This window comes from Eptesicus fuscus, chromosome 18, assembly GCF_027574615.1.
Source record: "Eptesicus fuscus isolate TK198812 chromosome 18, DD_ASM_mEF_20220401, whole genome shotgun sequence".
Lineage (NCBI taxonomy): Eukaryota > Metazoa > Chordata > Mammalia > Chiroptera > Vespertilionidae > Eptesicus > Eptesicus fuscus.
Genome location: NC_072490.1, coordinates 10,269,219 through 10,287,558, shown reverse-complemented (window position 1 = coordinate 10,287,558; position 18,340 = coordinate 10,269,219). Strand labels below are relative to the sequence as shown.

The following is an 18,340-nucleotide window of genomic DNA, read 5'->3' as shown; positions in this document are numbered from 1 at the left end:
AAAAAAACAACATTCAAAATCTGAAAACCGTAGCATAAATTGAGGCATTTTTATGGATTGTTAAGGATGCCAGGTAACAGAGTCTGGTATCGTAGTGCAGATGTTCCAGACTAAAGGATTGGCCTGTGCAAAGTCATGGAAGACAGTTCTTTCCAGACTTGTGGGTTTCATGGGCTGGAAAATGATCTCCAGTTCTTTCCAGAAATGGAGGACAGGAGAATTGTCATAGGGCTGCTTTTATTTCTTCAAGTGTGGACATTAAGAATAAGGAACCAGATTCTTCTGTTTTCATTATTTCATAAAGGTTGTTTTTTTTTTTTTAAATAAAAAGTTAGGAAGGACATATTTTTAGAATAAAGTACAGCTGTTTAAATAAAAGATTTGAGCCGAAACCGGTTTGGCTCAGTGGATAGAGCGTCGGCCTGCGGACTGAAAGGTCCCAGGTTCGATTCCGGTCAAGGGCATGTACCTTGGTTGCGGGCACATCCCCAGTGGGGAGTGTGCAGGAGGCAGCTGGTTGATGTTTCTCTCTCATCGATGTTTCTAACTCTCTATCCCTCTCTCTTCCTCACTGTAATAAATCAATAAAATAAAAATTAAATAAAAGATTTGAATCTAAGAAAAACTCTCTACATTGACCTCTGTTTCTTATTTCACCATGGATTCATGAAAACTTCATTCTGGACATGTTCTGGAAGACCATCATTAGGAAACTACTACTGTGAGGGAAGGTCAAGCTCGGAGTCTTTGGTGAAAAAACCAGTAAATGGACTTAGAAATTTTGGGCGTTGTGGGCGTGATGGGGAATAGAGGACAGTTCGTGCTTCAGTGTTTTGAGAATTAGTACATTTGAAACAGTGTAAGAAGAGGGCGTTGCTTATAAGTCCTTGAAAATATTGTTTGAGGAAAATTTTCTAGCAAACGTGTGAGGGATGGATCGAGTCAGAGGAAGACTTGAGGTAAGAAAAGTAGGAATCCCAGAAAAATAGAGGTGTTTTGATGGGATATCTAAATTGTTCTAGAAGTTAGTTTCTAGCATGCCAGTGGAGTAAGTGTAAGGGAAAAGCACCGAGGACACAGGACTGAGCCCAGAGGGATAGAGGCCAATGGAATCAGGGAAGGGCAGAGAGGAAACTGGAAGAGCAGGAATACAGACAAGAGCCCTGAAGCCATGGAAAGCAGGTACGTTGAGGAGATCATTATGGTGACTGCTATAGCACAGAGGTAAAGATCATTGGATTCAGTTAGGAAGGCTCATTAAGGACCTAAAGAAAGCATTTTGAGTAGTAGTTTCAGGAATTTTTTTATTCTCAGTAATTTTTTTTAATCCTCAATTCAGCAGTCATTACAACTACAAAATATTATTCTTGGATCTTGATATTCTTGAAGGATCAAAATTTATTTGCTGGTGTAAATATTAGTTTTTTAAAATACTAATGTTTTAAATGCTGATTATCTTTTAATTATTGTTGTTGATACCTTATCTTAAGAGGAATGCAAATCCAGATTATGTTTTTAAATTTTGAAAACTTCAAGTCTGTATTTTTTGTTTTATGCTAAAAACTACCTATAAAATCCTTTATGTTTTAGGAGCTCCAAATGGACCAGCAAGCAAAGAAACACCTCCAAGAGGAGTTTGATGCATCTTTAGAGGAAAAAGATCAGTATATCAGTGTTCTCCAGACTCAGGCAAGAGATTAAAAGTGTGAAATTTTTGGATAAAGAAAAATATAAGGAGTTTTGATGGGATATGTAATAGGTTCCAGATGTTTTTAAAAATGGGGTATTTTTGAAACTCATTGCTTTTTCTCAGTTAATTTTAAGGATAATTGTTGATTTATTATCCTTTGGCTAACTGATATAATTGAAAGTAACAAAAAATCAACTGCATTGGGAGTAAACCTTTTATTTTAATTGTTTCCCTTGGTATAGCAAAAAGAGTATCTTTTACTCTGTTCTCTCTGTTGTAAAGAAAGTACTACTGCTATATTTTCTTTTGAGTCATTTATTTTTTCTAATGAAGCACATTTTTCTTAGGTTTCTCTGCTGAAACAACGGCTACGAAATGGCCCAATGAATATTGATTTAACAAAACCACTCCCTCAAATGGAACCACAGGCTGAAGGCGTCACTGAAGAAAACACAGAGAATGATGTAGCGGCAGTAGGTGAGCTTCATCTTGTCAAAATGTTAATTTAAAAATCAGAGGAGGGTGTTGCGAGACTCTAGGATATGAGCTATTAGACATGGGCCAAGATAGAAGTAAAGTATTCTTGATCTTAACATTTCCAGGAAGATGCAAGAGTTTTTTTTGCTTTTTTCTGTTCTTTGTTGTTATTCAGGAGAAAGTAATTGTTTTAAGACTTGACAATCTGTGAGTAGTAGCACCTCATTTTCATTATAATTGAAATAAATTTATTAGCTTATACTTGATTTTATTTTTATACTGTTTTATTGATAGCAATAGTTTTCATATAAACAGGATAGTTCCACTCAAGATTAATGAATGTGTAATTGTTTATAATTTTTAAAATAATATTACTTACATATTTCTGTATTCAAACATGTCTTTTCTTGCCTTATTATTTGCTATCTAACTGGAAAAGAGTATTTAATTTTTTTCTTAAAATCCATGTATAGTCCTCCCTACTCTTTGAGGCTTTGAGGTGCATATTCAATGAAATTTCTACTTTTTATTTACCAGCTCTTTGTCTCCAAGAGATTTATGATAAACTTTTGGTCTAGCCAGAGCCACAGTAGCTGTCTGTCTGAGCAACCATCCCGTCAGGGGCTCTGAAATTCCCCTGAAGTGTGAAAACTTCTCATAAATGTAAGGAAATGGAAAAAGGTGTACTTACCAGAACTCTTTTCTGGAAGAGATTAGAATACATTGGAAGGAATACTTAATTAATCCTTTTGGGATGGGAGCTAAGACAAAGGAAGGGTGCCTTTCTCTGTTGATCTGGTTTAGAAGTATAGCAGAGTGTGGGGACAGTCCTATGTACTAACAGAATTAACTCTTCTGAGAAAGCCCTTTTATTCCTTACTCACTGCCCCTGCTGTGCTGCTTTATTGTTACTAGTTGGAGATGGAGCTTCTGCTAACACACTGGAAATACTTCAGCAAAGAGTTAAGCGTCAAGAGAACCTACTGCAGCGTTGTAAGGAAACAATTCAGTCACGTAAGGAACAATGTACACTGTTAACCAGTGAAAAAGAAGCACTGCAGGAACAACTAGATGAAAGACTTCAAGAGCTAGAAAAGATTAAGGTAAAGAGCAAATGAGTTTTGTTTCACGTAGCCCCATCAAGCTAGATGCACAGGCCCCAGCGTGGCCTGCACCTCCTCTGCAAAGCCTTCTCCCTTCCCCTGTAGACAGCATGGAGAGGGCACCCAAGTGCTCTGGGCTTCATATCACTTACAATACTTTTGAGACATCCTGTGTACTTTTCTTCTAGACTATGAGAAGTATCCAAATTAGATAAAATGTTTATAGAGTTCTCATATGAGGAGAAGCTTTATTAGAGATGGAAATGAATTTTTAAAATTTTTAAAATTTTTAGGAGCTTCATATGGCTGAGAAGACTAAACTTATCACTCAGTTACGTGATGCAAAGAACTTAATTGAACAGCTTGAACAAGATAAGGTAAAACAATACTTACGATACTAAATTCACTTTTGGAAGCAATTGGAAGCATTCAGACCTCTGCTTTCCAAACTTATTGCAGCTGCTTCCATGAAAAATATTTTTGTTTTAATTTCTAGATTTATATAACTGTTAGCATTAGTTTTGTGTCATGTGAAGCTGATTCTCTGATTTCTGGGTCTCAGTATTTTGATTTATAGATTAGAATAACTGTTGCAAAAGCAATTTATTTATAGTATATAACATGTTTCAGAGAAAAGTTATTTATAATTAAGGCATTGCTAAATGTGGATGATAAAAGTATTGTCTTTCAAATAAAATGGAAACAGAATAATCTTTTAGATAAATTGCCTAAAAATTAGAGAAGTTGTAATGTATAATTAGCATAAATAGAAAGAGATTGGTAGTGTAGAGTTGGAGCTGCAGCTGTAGCTATGGCAGCAATGACAACTGAAAAATTCATGGGCAAATAGTTTTGACTTAACTCTTTTAGTCCCAAGTTCTTGGGTCCTTTTTAAAAAGCTGCTCCCAGTTGGTTACACACCATCCACCATTTTCTTTAATATGCTGCTTTATAGCTACAGGAGCTATGCAATTAAGAACATGTCAGAGCCATTCTATTGAAATGTATTGGCAATCTTTTCATTCTATAATATCATTTTGCTAGATTCTACTCTATAGAATGTATGAAGGCCCACTTTAAAAAAAAGCCTTTTTATTATGAAAAACTTAAAACACTGACAAAAGTAGAAAGATTAATGTTATGAATTCCTGTGAACCCACCACCCAGCTTCAACAGTTAACATTGCATGGCTGATCTATTTGTACATTCCCAACCCCCGTTATCCTCAACCATTTGGAACAAATCCAAGAAATCTTATAATTTCTTCCACAAGTATTTTAATGTATCTTTAAAGTAAAGGACTCTGTTTTTTATAAAAATATAACCACATAATCATGATCACATTAAAAATTTAATTTTTAATACGATTAACTAGTTAGTTTCAGATTTCTCTTTTGTCTCATACATTCTTTTTCCATTTTTATGAATCAGGGTTCAAATAAGATTCTTTCATTGCAAGTGATTGATATGACTGTTAAAACTTCTTTTAATCTATAGGTTACACTGCCCTCTTTCTCTCTTTCCTTTTTCTTTTGTGATTTGGTATTTTGAAGAAACTGAAGGCCATGACTTTGTTTTGAAATTTTATATAATAATGCCTCACTTACCTGGTTTTTATCTGTCCATTTAATTAGCCATCTGGAAGAGTCATACATTAACAGGGGTTTACAAACCCTGGAAGTAAAATAATAATCTTCTTAAGGTAATAGCTGTCACAAAATCTTACTTTTCAAGGACAAGTTAAACCATCCCATTTTTTGTTAGTCATGACTGACTGACTTGGTGACCTTCATTTCTTGTGTAGGTTACCCAAGAGTGGGAAGACAGTAGCAATTAGCAAATTGGAGGATTGGAGGTTCCTCACTGACATAATAAGAATTAGTGGTGGATACATAGACTTTCACAAGGGTAAAGAGAAAAACCAAATTAAAGATTGATAGAAATGCTTAACTGTAGAGTCTCTGTATAAGACACTGAGCTGTTCCTTGGAGGAGGCAGGGGATGGTAAACTATGACCTATTTATGTAGGGTTCTCAGCTCCTTATGATTTTTACATTTTCAAGTAGTTGGATAAAAGCAGAAGAAGAATATGTAACAGAGACCGTATGTGTCCTAAAAAGCCTAAAATATTTACTATCTTGCTCTTTATAGACCGTATGTGTCCTAAAAAGCCTAAAATATTTACTATCTTGCACTATGGTTTTGGTCCACTCAGTGTGGCAGCAGTAACCTTACTCTCTCAGCAGCCTCTGAGGCTTTCTCCACATTATAGCGCAGATTCATAATTATAGTTCATGATGACTCTGAGCCAAATACAAAAGGCTGTATTTTGTTCATTATAAACTGTTTACTAAGATGGGGGAAATTTTGGCAAACATTCATAGGAAGATTATAAAATAAGTTTTTAAACTAAAATATGTTTTTAATACTTAAAAGATTAATCTTACTATTCTGATATCAGTAAATAAAAAATACACTGATAAGTCAGGTAACCAAGGTTATTACAGTAGACAGTGTAGTATATAGTGAAAAACACAAACTTCAGTTTATAAAATAATGAAAAAATTCTTATGCTGCATTTACTAAGAAGTACTTTGTTTTCTGCCTTTTAAAATAAGTTTGATACATGCTATTGATGATGCAGTTTTGTTATGCAAACACTTTAGAGTCTGCCCTTCTGTTTAGGGAATGGTAATAGCAGAGACAAAACGGCAGATGCATGAAACCCTGGAGATGAAAGAAGAAGAAATTGCTCAACTTCGCAGTCGCATCAAACAGATGACTACCCAGGGAGAGGAATTACGGGAGCAGAAAGAAAAGTCTGAAAGAGCTGGTAAGAACTCAGGGGTTACTCATTTTATGTTAGAGCTCGAAAGTCATGTAAAGTGCGACTTTTCCAATCAACATTTAGAAAAATTAAAGATTGATAGAAATGCTTAACTGTAGAGTCTCTGTATAAGACACTGAGCTGTTCCTTGGAGGAGACAGGGGATGGTAAACTATGACCTATTTATGTAGGGTTCTCAGCTCCTTATGATTTTTACATTTTCAAGTAGTTGGATAAAAGCAGAAGAAGAATATGTAACAGAGACCGTATGTGTCCTAAAAAGCCTAAAATATTTACTATCTTGCTCTTTATAGAAAATGTTTGCTGATCACTGCCTTAAAGGTCATATTAAATAACTGCTACCTTATAGATGCTTTAGAGTAAACAAAGTATAAGATATAGTTTGCTTTTTATTTTTTCATCCTCACCCAAAGATATGTTTTCCATTTATTTTATTTTATATTTCTTTGGAGAGAGTGGAAGGGAAGGAGGGAGAGAGAAACATTAAAGTGAGAGAGACACATCGATTGCTTGACTCCTGCTCGTGCCCTGACAGGGCCGGGATTGAACCTAAAACCCAGCTATGTGCTCCTAAACTGGCCAGGCTGACACTGTAACCACTGAACAATACTGGCCAAGGCTATTGTCTGCTTTTTTTTTTATAGTCTGTTTTTTAAAGGAATAATGATTAATTCCATGTTACACATAATAGCATTATGTTTTGACATAATAAATGCTAGGCTGTGAAGTGTAGGGACCAGCATAGTATTTTGACCCAACCAGCCCTCTCATACAATACTGAGTAATGCTAGGAAAGAAGGGAGAGGCATTAGAAAGTGGAGATGGCAGAATGAACTGAGGATGTGAGTTTTGAGTTGGGTCTCAAATGAATAGGATGGGCCTAAAGAGTGAGGTGGGGCAGCACACATTTCAGAGGCTACAAGACCATAAACAGGCACAGTGACCTTAGTGGGTGTATAAATCAACTGGAAACTATTCCTGCTGAAGTGGGGAATAAAGTTGGATTATGAAGGAACTATTAGAATCTTAAAGGTGAGTAGCTTAGTTTAGATTTGTTGTACAAGGCAAAAAGAAACCAGTAGTAGGAAAGTATAATGTATGGAAGCTAGTGTTTTATGGAGAAAAGAAATGAAGGGGAAGTTAAACTTACAAGCAAAGGTAGAAATCCAGGTTTGAGGGACTGAGTGCGTTGGGCCACCTCAACTAGGATTGTGGCCTGGGAAGGAGGAAGTGTACAGTCTGCAGAATTTGGTATTTCATAAACTTGGAGAGGCAGAAGAAAAGGAGGGATCTAGGATGACTCCAAATTTTCAGCTTAGGAAACTGGATTAATAGTGTGAAGTCAGAATAGGGAATCTAAATGAGAAAATTGAGGAATGGGGTGAAATGATGAGTTTGCTTATTAAATGCTTTGAATTTGAGCCAATCATGAGCTTTTCAAATGGAATTGACTTGTAGGAATCCTACCTAATAAAAGGGTAATATGCAAATAACCATCACTCCACTACGCCCACGATTGGGCCGGCGGGAGGCTGGGGGGCGGGACTTGGGGTGGCCTATCCGGCCAATGAGAGGCGCAGGGGGCGGGCCTATCCGGCCGTTGAGAGGGGCTGGAGGCTTTTGGCCTGGTGCACGAGCGGACACCCAGCTCCTCTGCCATCGAAAGCCGGGAGCTGGGTGTCTCTCTGTGCATAGGGAGAGACTATAAGATGCCAAGAAAGAAACCACTACTAAGGAAAAGACTCAAAAACTGAAACTATGGAACTTACAGGTAAAGCAATAGGAGAAAATCTTTGCTACTTTGGAGGTAGCTAGATAGCTTAGAAGGACATAGGAAACACTAACCATAAAAAAGTAATTATTAGATTTGTTAAAATTAACACCTTCTCTTGAAAAAAGACACCATTATGAAAATAAAAAGGCAAGTCATAGGGAGAAATTATTCACAATACGTATGTCTGAAACAGACTTTTATGGAGAATATCTATGAAGCAGTCTTACAATTCAATGGTAAGAATACAGACAACCCAATGTTCAAAATGTGCAAAAGATTTGAACAGACACATCACAAAAATAAGATCTATACCATCATGTGATGATTAATATCATTAGTCATTAGGGAAATGTGGATTAAGCCTCAGTGATTTTCTACAAAACACACTAGAAAGGCTAAAATTAAAAAGACTGACAATAAGTATTGGCAAGTATGAGGAGCCACTACAACTCTCATATAGGTGGGAGTATAAACTGTTGCACCCACTTTGGAAAATGTATTGACAGTTTCTTAGAAAGGTAAACATTCCCTTACCATAGACCCAGCAATGTTACCTCTTGGTATTTAAAATAAATCAATAAATCATAACATTTGTTCACACAAGGATTTGTACACAGATGTCCATTGTAATCCTATATAATAAAGAGCTAATATGCTAATTAGACCAGATGGCAGAACAACCTTCCAGAACAATCAGTGGGCGGGGCTGTGAGGTAGCCGGGGCCACAAGGCAGCTGGGGCTTCGAGGGCTGAGTTCCTTGCACAAATTTTGTGTATCGGGCCTCTAGTCTATAATAATAAAAGTGTAATTAGACTGGACAGACAAACGACCTTCTGGATGTCATTCCGACATCTTTCTGGACGAAGCTGTGATGGCAGGGGCTGAGGAAGAGGTCGTTAGGGGCGATCAGGCAGGCAGGCAGAGTGGTTAGGGGTGATCAGGCAGGCAGGCGAGCAGTTAAGGGTGATCAGGCAGGCAGGCAGAGAGGTTATGGGCGATCTGGCAGGCAGGCAGAGGGGTTAGGGGTTATGGGCGATCAGGCAGGCAGGCAGGTGAGCAGTTAGGAGCCAGGGGTCCTGGATTGTGAGAGGGTGCAGGCTGGGCTGAGAGACCTCCCCCTCCATGCCCCCCGAGCACGAATTTCGTGCACTAGGCCTCTAGTCTATATAATAAAAGCCTAAGCGACCATTAAGGTGGAACTACCGGAACGACCAGTCGCTATGATACACACTGATCACCAGGGGGCAGATGCTCAATGTAGGAGCTGCCCACTGGTGGTCAGTGCACTTCCACAAGGGGAGCGCTGCTCAGCCAGAAGCCTGGCTTATGGCTGGCGAGCGCAGCTGCCATGGCAGGAGCCTCTCCCGACTCCACGGCAGCATTACTGAGCTCTAGCAGCAGGCGCAGTGGGCTGGGATGAGCACGTGCAGCGCGGCACCCATCCCTGATTCAGGCTCCTCCCTGGCTGCCTGCCACTTGGCGCACTGCTACATCCCTTGAGGGGTCCCAGACTGCAAGAGGGATGTCCCGGACTGAGGGGACCCAGCTCTCCCCCCCCCCCCCAGTGCACACATTTTGTGCACCAGGCCTCTAGTTTAGAAATAAGAAAATGGAGCAACTTTCAGGAGTCATTAGCTTAAGGTTGAAGTCTATGATTCAATCTGTAGGAGAGGCTGATTTCTCTAAAAGATGAGATTTTACAATTGTAGTAAAGGCAATGGCAGTAGTAAAACCAGTGGCAGAATGATTTTCAGTTGATTAATATACCCACTTTGTATACACTGCTTCTCCTACTGATAGCTAACAGTTATTTTATGCAAGCCTCTATTATAAATGCCTCACTGGTATTTACCTGTGTGTGCACTTATATTTAATCATCACAATTCCTACGAAGTAGGTATTATTATTATTCTCATTTTACAAATAAGAAAATGCAAGAACATAGAAGGTAAGTAACTTGCTTACATTCATGCACAGAGAGTAAGTGTATAGTCAGGTTTTGATTCCAGGCATTTTGAGTTCAGAGTCTGCTCTTAACCAGAGAGATGAGTTTAGCGGAGAGAAATCAGTTAAAAAGGCACCAAGAAGTCATAGGAATTATGGAAAATTATACTTTTTTTTTGGGAATATCAGAGTCATTTCCAGAAGTGGGGGAGATAGGATGAAAACTTAAAAAAAGGGTCTTTGAATTTGGTGAGGATTTGATTCCCAGGATGCAGTTTCAGAAATGTAGAAACTGGATTATAGGTAATTCACATGTGGGGTAAAAATTACCTAGATAACTATTATACTCACCTTTTTAATAATACAGTCTTCCTCCTCTTGCTTCTTCAAAATTCAGATCTATTTTGTCTTTAAATATGAATTACATAATTCTTATAAATTATTCTTATAAATAATTGATAGCCTGTAAATTGAGAAAATTTTCTGTTAATAGTACTGTCAAAATATTAAAAATTAATTAATAAAGATAGGGTTAAGACTTAAAGTTATTTAATATACATTCCCTTTGGAAAGTCTTTGGACCACAGTTATAAGTGCTTTTATAGATATTTAAAATTTTATTTTGGGTCATAATTATTGAGGGCTGTGATAGAAAGTTATAACAGACTTATTTCACACTGAAGATACTGCCTTTTAAGTCTATTATGGTAACTAGTTTTGGACACCAACTGCATTTCATCTAATGGTCATAATTGAGTCTGAACTGAATTGTTCATATGTAAAGTGATTCTTAGACAGTTCACATATAAAGTGGATATGCCAACTGACAAAAAATTCCAACTTAGTACTAAATGTAAGAAAAGGTCTTTGAAAGTAAGTAGAGTTTCTGTAAATAGTCTGTGAACATCATCTGATTCTTGGAGAATTCAATTGCTCTGATAAATATGTCTTTTTTTTAGAGTTAAAATTCAAAGGCTAAATACATAAGAGCTGGCCATGAGAAGGAAACATTAACAATATTAAAGCTTGCAGTTAAGGTTTTTAGAAGTAAATTGTCCTATATAATAAAAGGCTAATATGCAAATTGTCCCCTCCACTAGGAGTTCAACTGTAAGTTCAGCCAGGGGATGGGGCTGGCTGGCCAACCCCCCGTGGCCCCTCTCCTCAACTGGTCCCGCCTCTGGTCCCCCTTGACTCCCCCCAATTGGGGAGGGCCGACTGGACCCCACCCATGCACGAATTCGTGCACTGGGCCTTTAGTATCTACATAAAATAATTACCAAAGAATATAAACTCTCCTAATGTATTTTCAACTGTAAAAAGTTTAACTCTGATATATATTTAATAATTTTTGACATGTAGATATTAGTAGACAACTAATTTCTTTGGCTTGCTTATTCTGGAGGTCAAAATTGGTTCAACTACATTCCTCATACTTTTAATGGAAAACAGTCTATTGCACTGCTCTTCTTAGTTTTTCTAGATGAACTGTAGTGCCTTCCATATGTTGGAGGACAAAGGACATTGGAATGTTTATTATTTTTCAAAAGGACAATTTTATAAAATATTGAGACTATGTGAACATGGTGACATGCCTAATTTAGGATGCTATATCAACCTATGGTACTTATTCTACTTTCTAGTGGAATTGTTAGGCATGTTTTTAAAGTATCATACTATACTAGAGGCCCAGTGCACGAAATTCATGCACGGAGGGGGTGGTTGTCCCTCAGCCCAGCCTGTACCCTCTGCAATCTGGGACCCCTCAAGGGATGTCCCTCAGCCCAGCCTGTACCCTCTCCAATCTGTCCCTCAGCCCAGCCTGTACCCTCTCCAATCTGGGACCCCTTGAGGGATGTCCGAGGGATCGGGCCTAAACGGGTAGTCGGACATCCCTCTCACAATCCAGGACTGCTGGCTCCCAACTGCTTGCCTGCCTGCCTTCCTGATTGCCCCTAACCACTTCTGCCTGCCAGCCTGATCACCCCCTAACCACTCTGCTGCCAGCCTGTTTGCCCCCAACTTCCCTCCTCTGTCGGCCTGGTCACCCCTAACTGCCCTCTCCTGCAGGGCTGATCACCTCCAACTGCCCTCCCTTGCAGGCTTGGTCCCTCTCAACTGCCCTCCCTTGCAGGCCGGGTGCCTCCCAACTGCCCTCTCCTGCTGGCCATCTTGTGGTGGCCATCTTGTGTCCATATAGGGGCAGGATCTTTGACCACATGGGGGCAGCTATATTGTGTGTTGCAGTGATGATCAATCTGCATATTACTCTTTTATTAGATAGGATAGAGGCCTGGTACAGGGGTGGGGGCCAGCTGGTTTGCCCCGAAGGGCGTCCCAGATCAGGTGGGGGTTCCCTTGGGGTGTGGGGCGGCCTGAGCGAGGGGCCTGTGGTGGTTTGCAGGCCAGCCACGCCCCCTGGCAACGCAAGCGGAGGCCCTGGTATCTGGAATTTATTTTCCTTCTACAATTGAAATTTTGTAGCCTGGAGCGGAGCCAAGCCTGGGGCTCCCTCCAAGGCCGGCAGCCATTTGTGTTGGGGTTATAATTGAAACTTTGTTGCCCTAAGCGGGTGGGCCCAGCCAGGGTGTGCGGAAAGCTTTGCTTCCCCTGTTGCTGGCGGCAACCCTGGCCTGCTCTCTCAAGCTCCATTCTGCTGCCATTTGTTTGAATTTGTTTACCTTCTGTAATTGAAACTTTGTAGCTTGAGTGGAGGCTTAGGCCTGGCAAGGGCAGGCGGAAACCTTGGCTTCCTCTGTTACCTAGGAAACCTTGCTCTCTGTGGCTGTAGCCATCTTGGTTTGGGTTAATTGGCATACTCGCTCTGATGGGATGGTGGGCGTGGCTTGTGGGCGTGGCTTGTGGGTGTGTCGGAGGTATGGCAATTTGCATATTGTCTATTATTAGATAGGATAATTCTTGTCCTGTTAAAATTATTTACTTTATTTGGTAAAAAAAGCCAAATCACTTGTTATAAGCATTTTACTACAATTGTTGATAGTATTTCTTTCTAGATGCCATTTAAGAACAGATAGTCATATCTTTAAGTAAACAGATTTTTAAACTTAGAGAAGTCTGGTGATTTAGCTTTAGTGCATAATGCTGTATTTTATGGGTGCTAGGTATTATTACTAATTGTCTAGATTATCTCTTCAATACAGTACCAGTACAGAATGTTAATGCTATTAATATTCCCACTAGGTCTTGTGTGTGTGTGTGTGTGTGTGTGTGTGTGTGTGTTTCAACCAGGATATGAGGTGAGGGTAGCTGGCTAATTACTAATAAAGGATATTACAAAAAACACTGGAAAAAAGAAAATGAAAGTATATCACTGTTGTTTCAGTACACTTACATTTAGTCTTTTTTCTAATACTTATTTTTATATTATTGTAAATAATATTTTATCATATTGTATATACTAATTTGCATGCTCCTTTTTTCTCCACTTAATGTTATATTAGGAGTACTTTTACACGTTGCTAAAGTACTAACATTTTAGTGGCTGTGTCAGAATGCATGCACATCATTTACTTAACCATTTCCCTAATGATTAATGTCTAGATTATTTTATATTTCTGCTATTATGAATAATACTATAACAACCCTGTGATACAGCCCAATTCATATTTCATTTTTTTCTCAGGGTTAATTCTTTCCTATAGACTTTTAGTCTTTTTTTTGTTAGTTACCTTTAAGTGATTTAAATAAAGCCAGTATAAAAAGAGAACTCACGTCAGAATGTTAACTCCTACCCCTCCTTTAAAATGTCCTTGCCTACAAGTATGCAAGATGAATAAAATATTCTGCTTGGATTAGGAAAGTTTCCAGAATGCACTATCTTTGTAAGTTCTGTTTCCCTTTCATGCACCCTATCTTTGCTAAAGTTATGTGTTTTATATGATTGGCTGCATTTAAAAACTTAGATTAGCTTATGACATTCTTTGCTTTTTTATTGCCATGTTGTGTTTGTGTAGAAAATAAGTTTTTCTTATTAATTTGTATAATATAGGTTTGATACACCAAAGACATTCAGTAGAACATATTTATTTGATGTTTGAAAGACCCTTTAAAATAGAGCTTATATATTTAAATAATGTATAAGATTTATGCATATTTATATAATAAACAAAAATCACAGGTGTATTTAAGTGCTTTGTTAGTTGTTGATAATTTATGTAACAGAGTTTTCTTGGAGTCTTAAGTCTCACAAAACATCTTATTTTTGTACATCCACACATGCCAATAAGTGAATCATGCTGCCTTTCCCAAGCCTTGTATGAACAGGATTGGGGTAAGGGCTATTTGTTTTCTTATCATGGTGCTTAGGATAAGCCTTACAAAGAAAATTCCATGTTTCTCAGGCAAAAAGAAAAAAAAAATTATGCTTTAAAGTACAGTTAAGTCTGCCATGTTAGATAAGTTACATATTTTGGCACTAAATGAATATCTGATGGAAAATGTATTATTTTAAATGGAATTAGAGTTTTATTCATTATAGATTGTTTATTTAATAGTCCTGTATTTGTAGGTGCTCAACGCATTTCTATAGTAGTAGCTATGCACCCATATATCTAGGTAGTCATGGTTACCCTGCACTTGTTTATGGCACTGTCACTGTTTGGGAAAGCATCAGCAAGCAAAACAACACATTTCTTTGCTACAGAATCGTATCTTCATTTACTCAGCTTTAGCCTAATGTTTTCTAAGATCAGACTGATGTTTTTAAGGTTTATTGATAGATAAATCGATATAGTTAATATAAAGTACATGAAACTTTGTATAGATCTATACATTTTAAAAAGTCAAAGTATAATTGATCTACAGAATGAATCTTCTTATGCAGTTTGGAAAGTGGTTTAAAAAGTAGATCTCCATTGTACATGTGATGTTTATTAAATACCCGAAGGCCCCAATTTGTATATAAATATTGCAGTGTCTGATTTGTGCCACTGGGTGGTAATATTACTTTATTTTCAGTTAAATTCTAGAGGAGTGGCTTTTCAAATTTTTTTCGTTTTATGGACTTCTCTATACTCTTACAACTTACTGAGGATTCCAAAGAGCTTTTGTTAATGTGGATTATATGTAGTGATATTTATTGTATTAGAAATTTAAAAATGTTTAGTTCATTTAAAAATAACAGCTATAAGCCTATATTACATATTAGTTAAATACTATTATGAAAATTACCTGTATTTTCCAAAACAAAATTTTGTGTGAAGAGTGGCCTTGTTTTATATTTTTGCTAATCTCTTTGTTTAGCTTAATAGAAGACAGCTGGATTTTATATCTGTTTTTGCATTTAATCTGTTGTGATATGTTGTTTTGTTTGAAATATATGAAGAAAATCTCCCCTCATGTAGATATGTTTTGGAAAAGGGAGGACCCGATAGGCCCTCTGAAAGGGTCTCAGGACCCATGGATCTTTGGATCACACTTTGGAAACTGCCACTAGATTTGCTTTTATTCACTAGTCTTGATGATTAGATGGGAATTCTGATAAAAATTCTTTTGGTTGCTTTTTCTGTTAATTCACACTTTATTCATTTTGTAGTATAACCTGTGTTTTTTTAGTTTAATATCACATGCATTTTGTAGCTTTTTTTTTTTAACTGGGATAAAGACTTAGGCGCTAGCTTACTTATTCATTTTTTGATGTTCTCAATCAGCGTCTTAGGATCAACATTCCATTGAGAGATTGGCAACCTTTCCTCATTTCTGCATGTTTGTTTATTCCCTATAGTGGGAGTAGAAGTGGGTCTTGTTATTCTTATAGTAACATGTCCTCTGGAACAGTGCAACAAACCCGTAATGCAACCTGGAATCTCAGAATTCTGGCTTTTGTTATACAGTTAGTAAGGGCATTAAGGATGAGGACAGGAAAAGGTAGTGAAGTGGCAAAAGCAAATGCCACATTCTTCCTACCTTTTCCTAAGGATTTATTCTTTTATTTCTCTCCCTTTCTTACTACTTCAACTTTTGTGTGTGTGTGAAAAATTTTTCTTTATGTCACCCAGTGCCTTGCATATGGTTGGCAGATGGCAAACATCCAAAATATATGATGAATGAATGGTTGGATTATTGAGCTGTTGCCAACAATTCTCATTTAACTCTTGCAGTGAGCATTTGTCCCTTTTATAATTCCCATAGATGTGAATGAACCTCATTCAAAGTGGAAAGTGAGGAACTAGCAATAAAAGGCCTCCATATTTTTCTTTTGGCAGGGGACCATTACATTTTTGCCAGAAATATTTTCAAAGTTTGTGTTTTTTTTTTTAAATAAAAATTGCCTGAGATACATTGAATTTTGCTTTGGAAGAACACAGTGTGTTCTTGCAACATCCGGTGGCAGTTTGTGCTTAGCGTCCCGTTGGTGTGTGTTGTGACCGTGGTTTTCCTGAGCACTCTTGCATGTTGGCAGAGACTTGTCAGCTGTGCTGATGTATGCTTTCATTCTCTCCACTCACTTGTCCTTCGTTGGTAATTGCAAGATAAACTATGTAGATGTTCAGAACATACTTCTTTAGTACTCACATTAAAGTCTTAGCATAGTTTCATTGGGACACCAATTTATTGTATCTGGTTTTTGCAACATCAGAAAGTGAGATGTTTCTGGTTAGTAAGTAAACTCTCAGTGTATCCTCCTTCAGCATTGAAATGGGACTCATTATTGAAGACAGACTTCCTGTAAGGAGGTGGCTTCATTTGTGATACAGTGTAGAATCCTGAATGGGTTTGAAATATGTTTCCTATATGTGGATATATGCAATGTGTTTTAATGCCTTTTTTGTATTTAACATTTTTGTAAAGGAGGATGAGAATGGAAAGCAGTTGAGTTTTTTTTGTATCTGTCTGAGGTATAACATGATATATTTTGTTGAGTTAGAAGCCATCAGTAATTGCATGGTCCAAAAATTCTAGTTTAGTAAGATATATTATTGCTCACCTGAACTTGATCAGTATTCTTAGTTTTTAAAAATAATGCAAGGTAAGGGTTGTTTCTTAAATACAGCTTTAAAGTTTTACCATCAAGCCTATATATTCAAGTTTATTTATCATCTGAGGAAAAAATTGGGTGCCTCAGCTCTTGCATTTGAACGAGGACATTGAATTAAAAGATCTCTAGGTAGCCTGGCTGGTATGGCTCAGTGGTTGAGTGTTGTCCCTTGCATCAAGAGGTTGCTGGTTCAATTCCCAGTCAGGGCACATGCTCGGGTTGCATGCTCAATCCCCAGTAGGGGACGTACAGGAGGCAGCCAATCAGTGTTTCTATTTCTCTCTCTCCCTTCCTCTCTCTGAAAGAAATAAAAACTTAAAAAAAAAAGATCTCTAGGTATCTATAATAATAAAAGCATAATATGCCAATTAGATCTGCTGTCCTTCCGGATGACCTTCTGGATGAAGTGGGGGATGTGAGGGGAGCCCGGGTCCCAGTTGCCTGCTGGCAGCTGGAGTGAAGCCCAGGTCCTGGGTGCCAGAGGGAAGCCGGTGCTGGCAGCAGGGGGAAGGAAGGCCTACCCTTGCATGAATTTTGTGCCTCAGGCTTCTAGTAAAATTATATGGTTCTCTGACATGGTAGCAGAAGATGGGAGAGAAGATTAAATTTAGATGGAAAGAACTGTGGAACCAGATCTATCCTATTTTAATTATTACGATGGATAATCAAATGACTTAAGAAAACCTTTGCAGTGGATTAAACACTAAAATTAGAATTTAATGCAGGGGAATATTCTAAAATTTTCTGGTTGTGATTAGAAAACTTCATTATTGGAAGATTATATCTAAACTTGTGGCATGGATTTTTTTGTTTGAAAAAATGAGAGCACTACATCTATTTTTATACTGTACTGGATTCTGGAATTTTAAAAACAAAAACAAAGAAAATTCACTTGGAATTGACTATATACAGTTTTGTTGTATTTTGCTTAATTGACAAAAGTTTTTCATTTAAAACTCTATTTTGCTGAAAGAATATAAAAACTATCTTCGAGTTCTCCAGAGCCTGATTTAAAATACTTCTGAGAAGTGCTTTGAAATGCTAAGTTATAATTTTACATGCTGAATAATGACAGTAATGCAAAGATGATGATGACATCCAAGCATTCAAAAATGTTATCATTCCTTTTTCCATGTTTTCCTTTTCCACATTTAAACCTTCAGCACAAACTAAGCAGTGAGCACTCTTACAGATTCTTTCCCATAATTGATCACTTAACTTGATTTATAAGAAATTAGGAAATGAGACACTTTCCCTTCTTTTCCCCTGTCCTCCCCCTCCCTGCAAAAAAAAAAAAAAAAAAAAAAAAGAAATTAGGAAATGAAATTTCTTAGTAGTAATAGACTTTTTTTATGTTTGACATGAGAATTTGAAAAAGAAATTTCTCAGGGGAGGATAGGTTTGTTGAATTTTAAAGAGAGGAAGGCAGAGAGAGAGGGGAAGGAGGGAGAAACATCGATTGTGAGAGAGAAACATGCCCAACCAAGGATTGAACCTGCAATCTAC

At 37.6% G+C, this 18,340-nt stretch overlaps 1 protein-coding gene across 3 annotated transcripts in view; it reads left to right on the top strand.

Moving 5' to 3' along the window:
• GOLGA4 (golgin A4) overlaps positions 1–18,340 on the top strand; it is a 95,343-nt gene that overhangs the window by 34,846 nt on the left and 42,157 nt on the right. For all 3 annotated transcript variants that reach the window (XM_008154170.3, XM_028131281.2, XM_028131341.2), the window contains 5 exons: positions 1,591–1,689; positions 2,038–2,167; positions 3,083–3,270; positions 3,564–3,647; positions 5,956–6,103. In XM_008154170.3, coding sequence (XP_008152392.2) covers positions 1,591–1,689; positions 2,038–2,167; positions 3,083–3,270; positions 3,564–3,647; positions 5,956–6,103 — 649 coding nt within the window. The remainder of the gene's footprint in view (positions 1–1,590; positions 1,690–2,037; positions 2,168–3,082; positions 3,271–3,563; positions 3,648–5,955; positions 6,104–18,340) is intronic.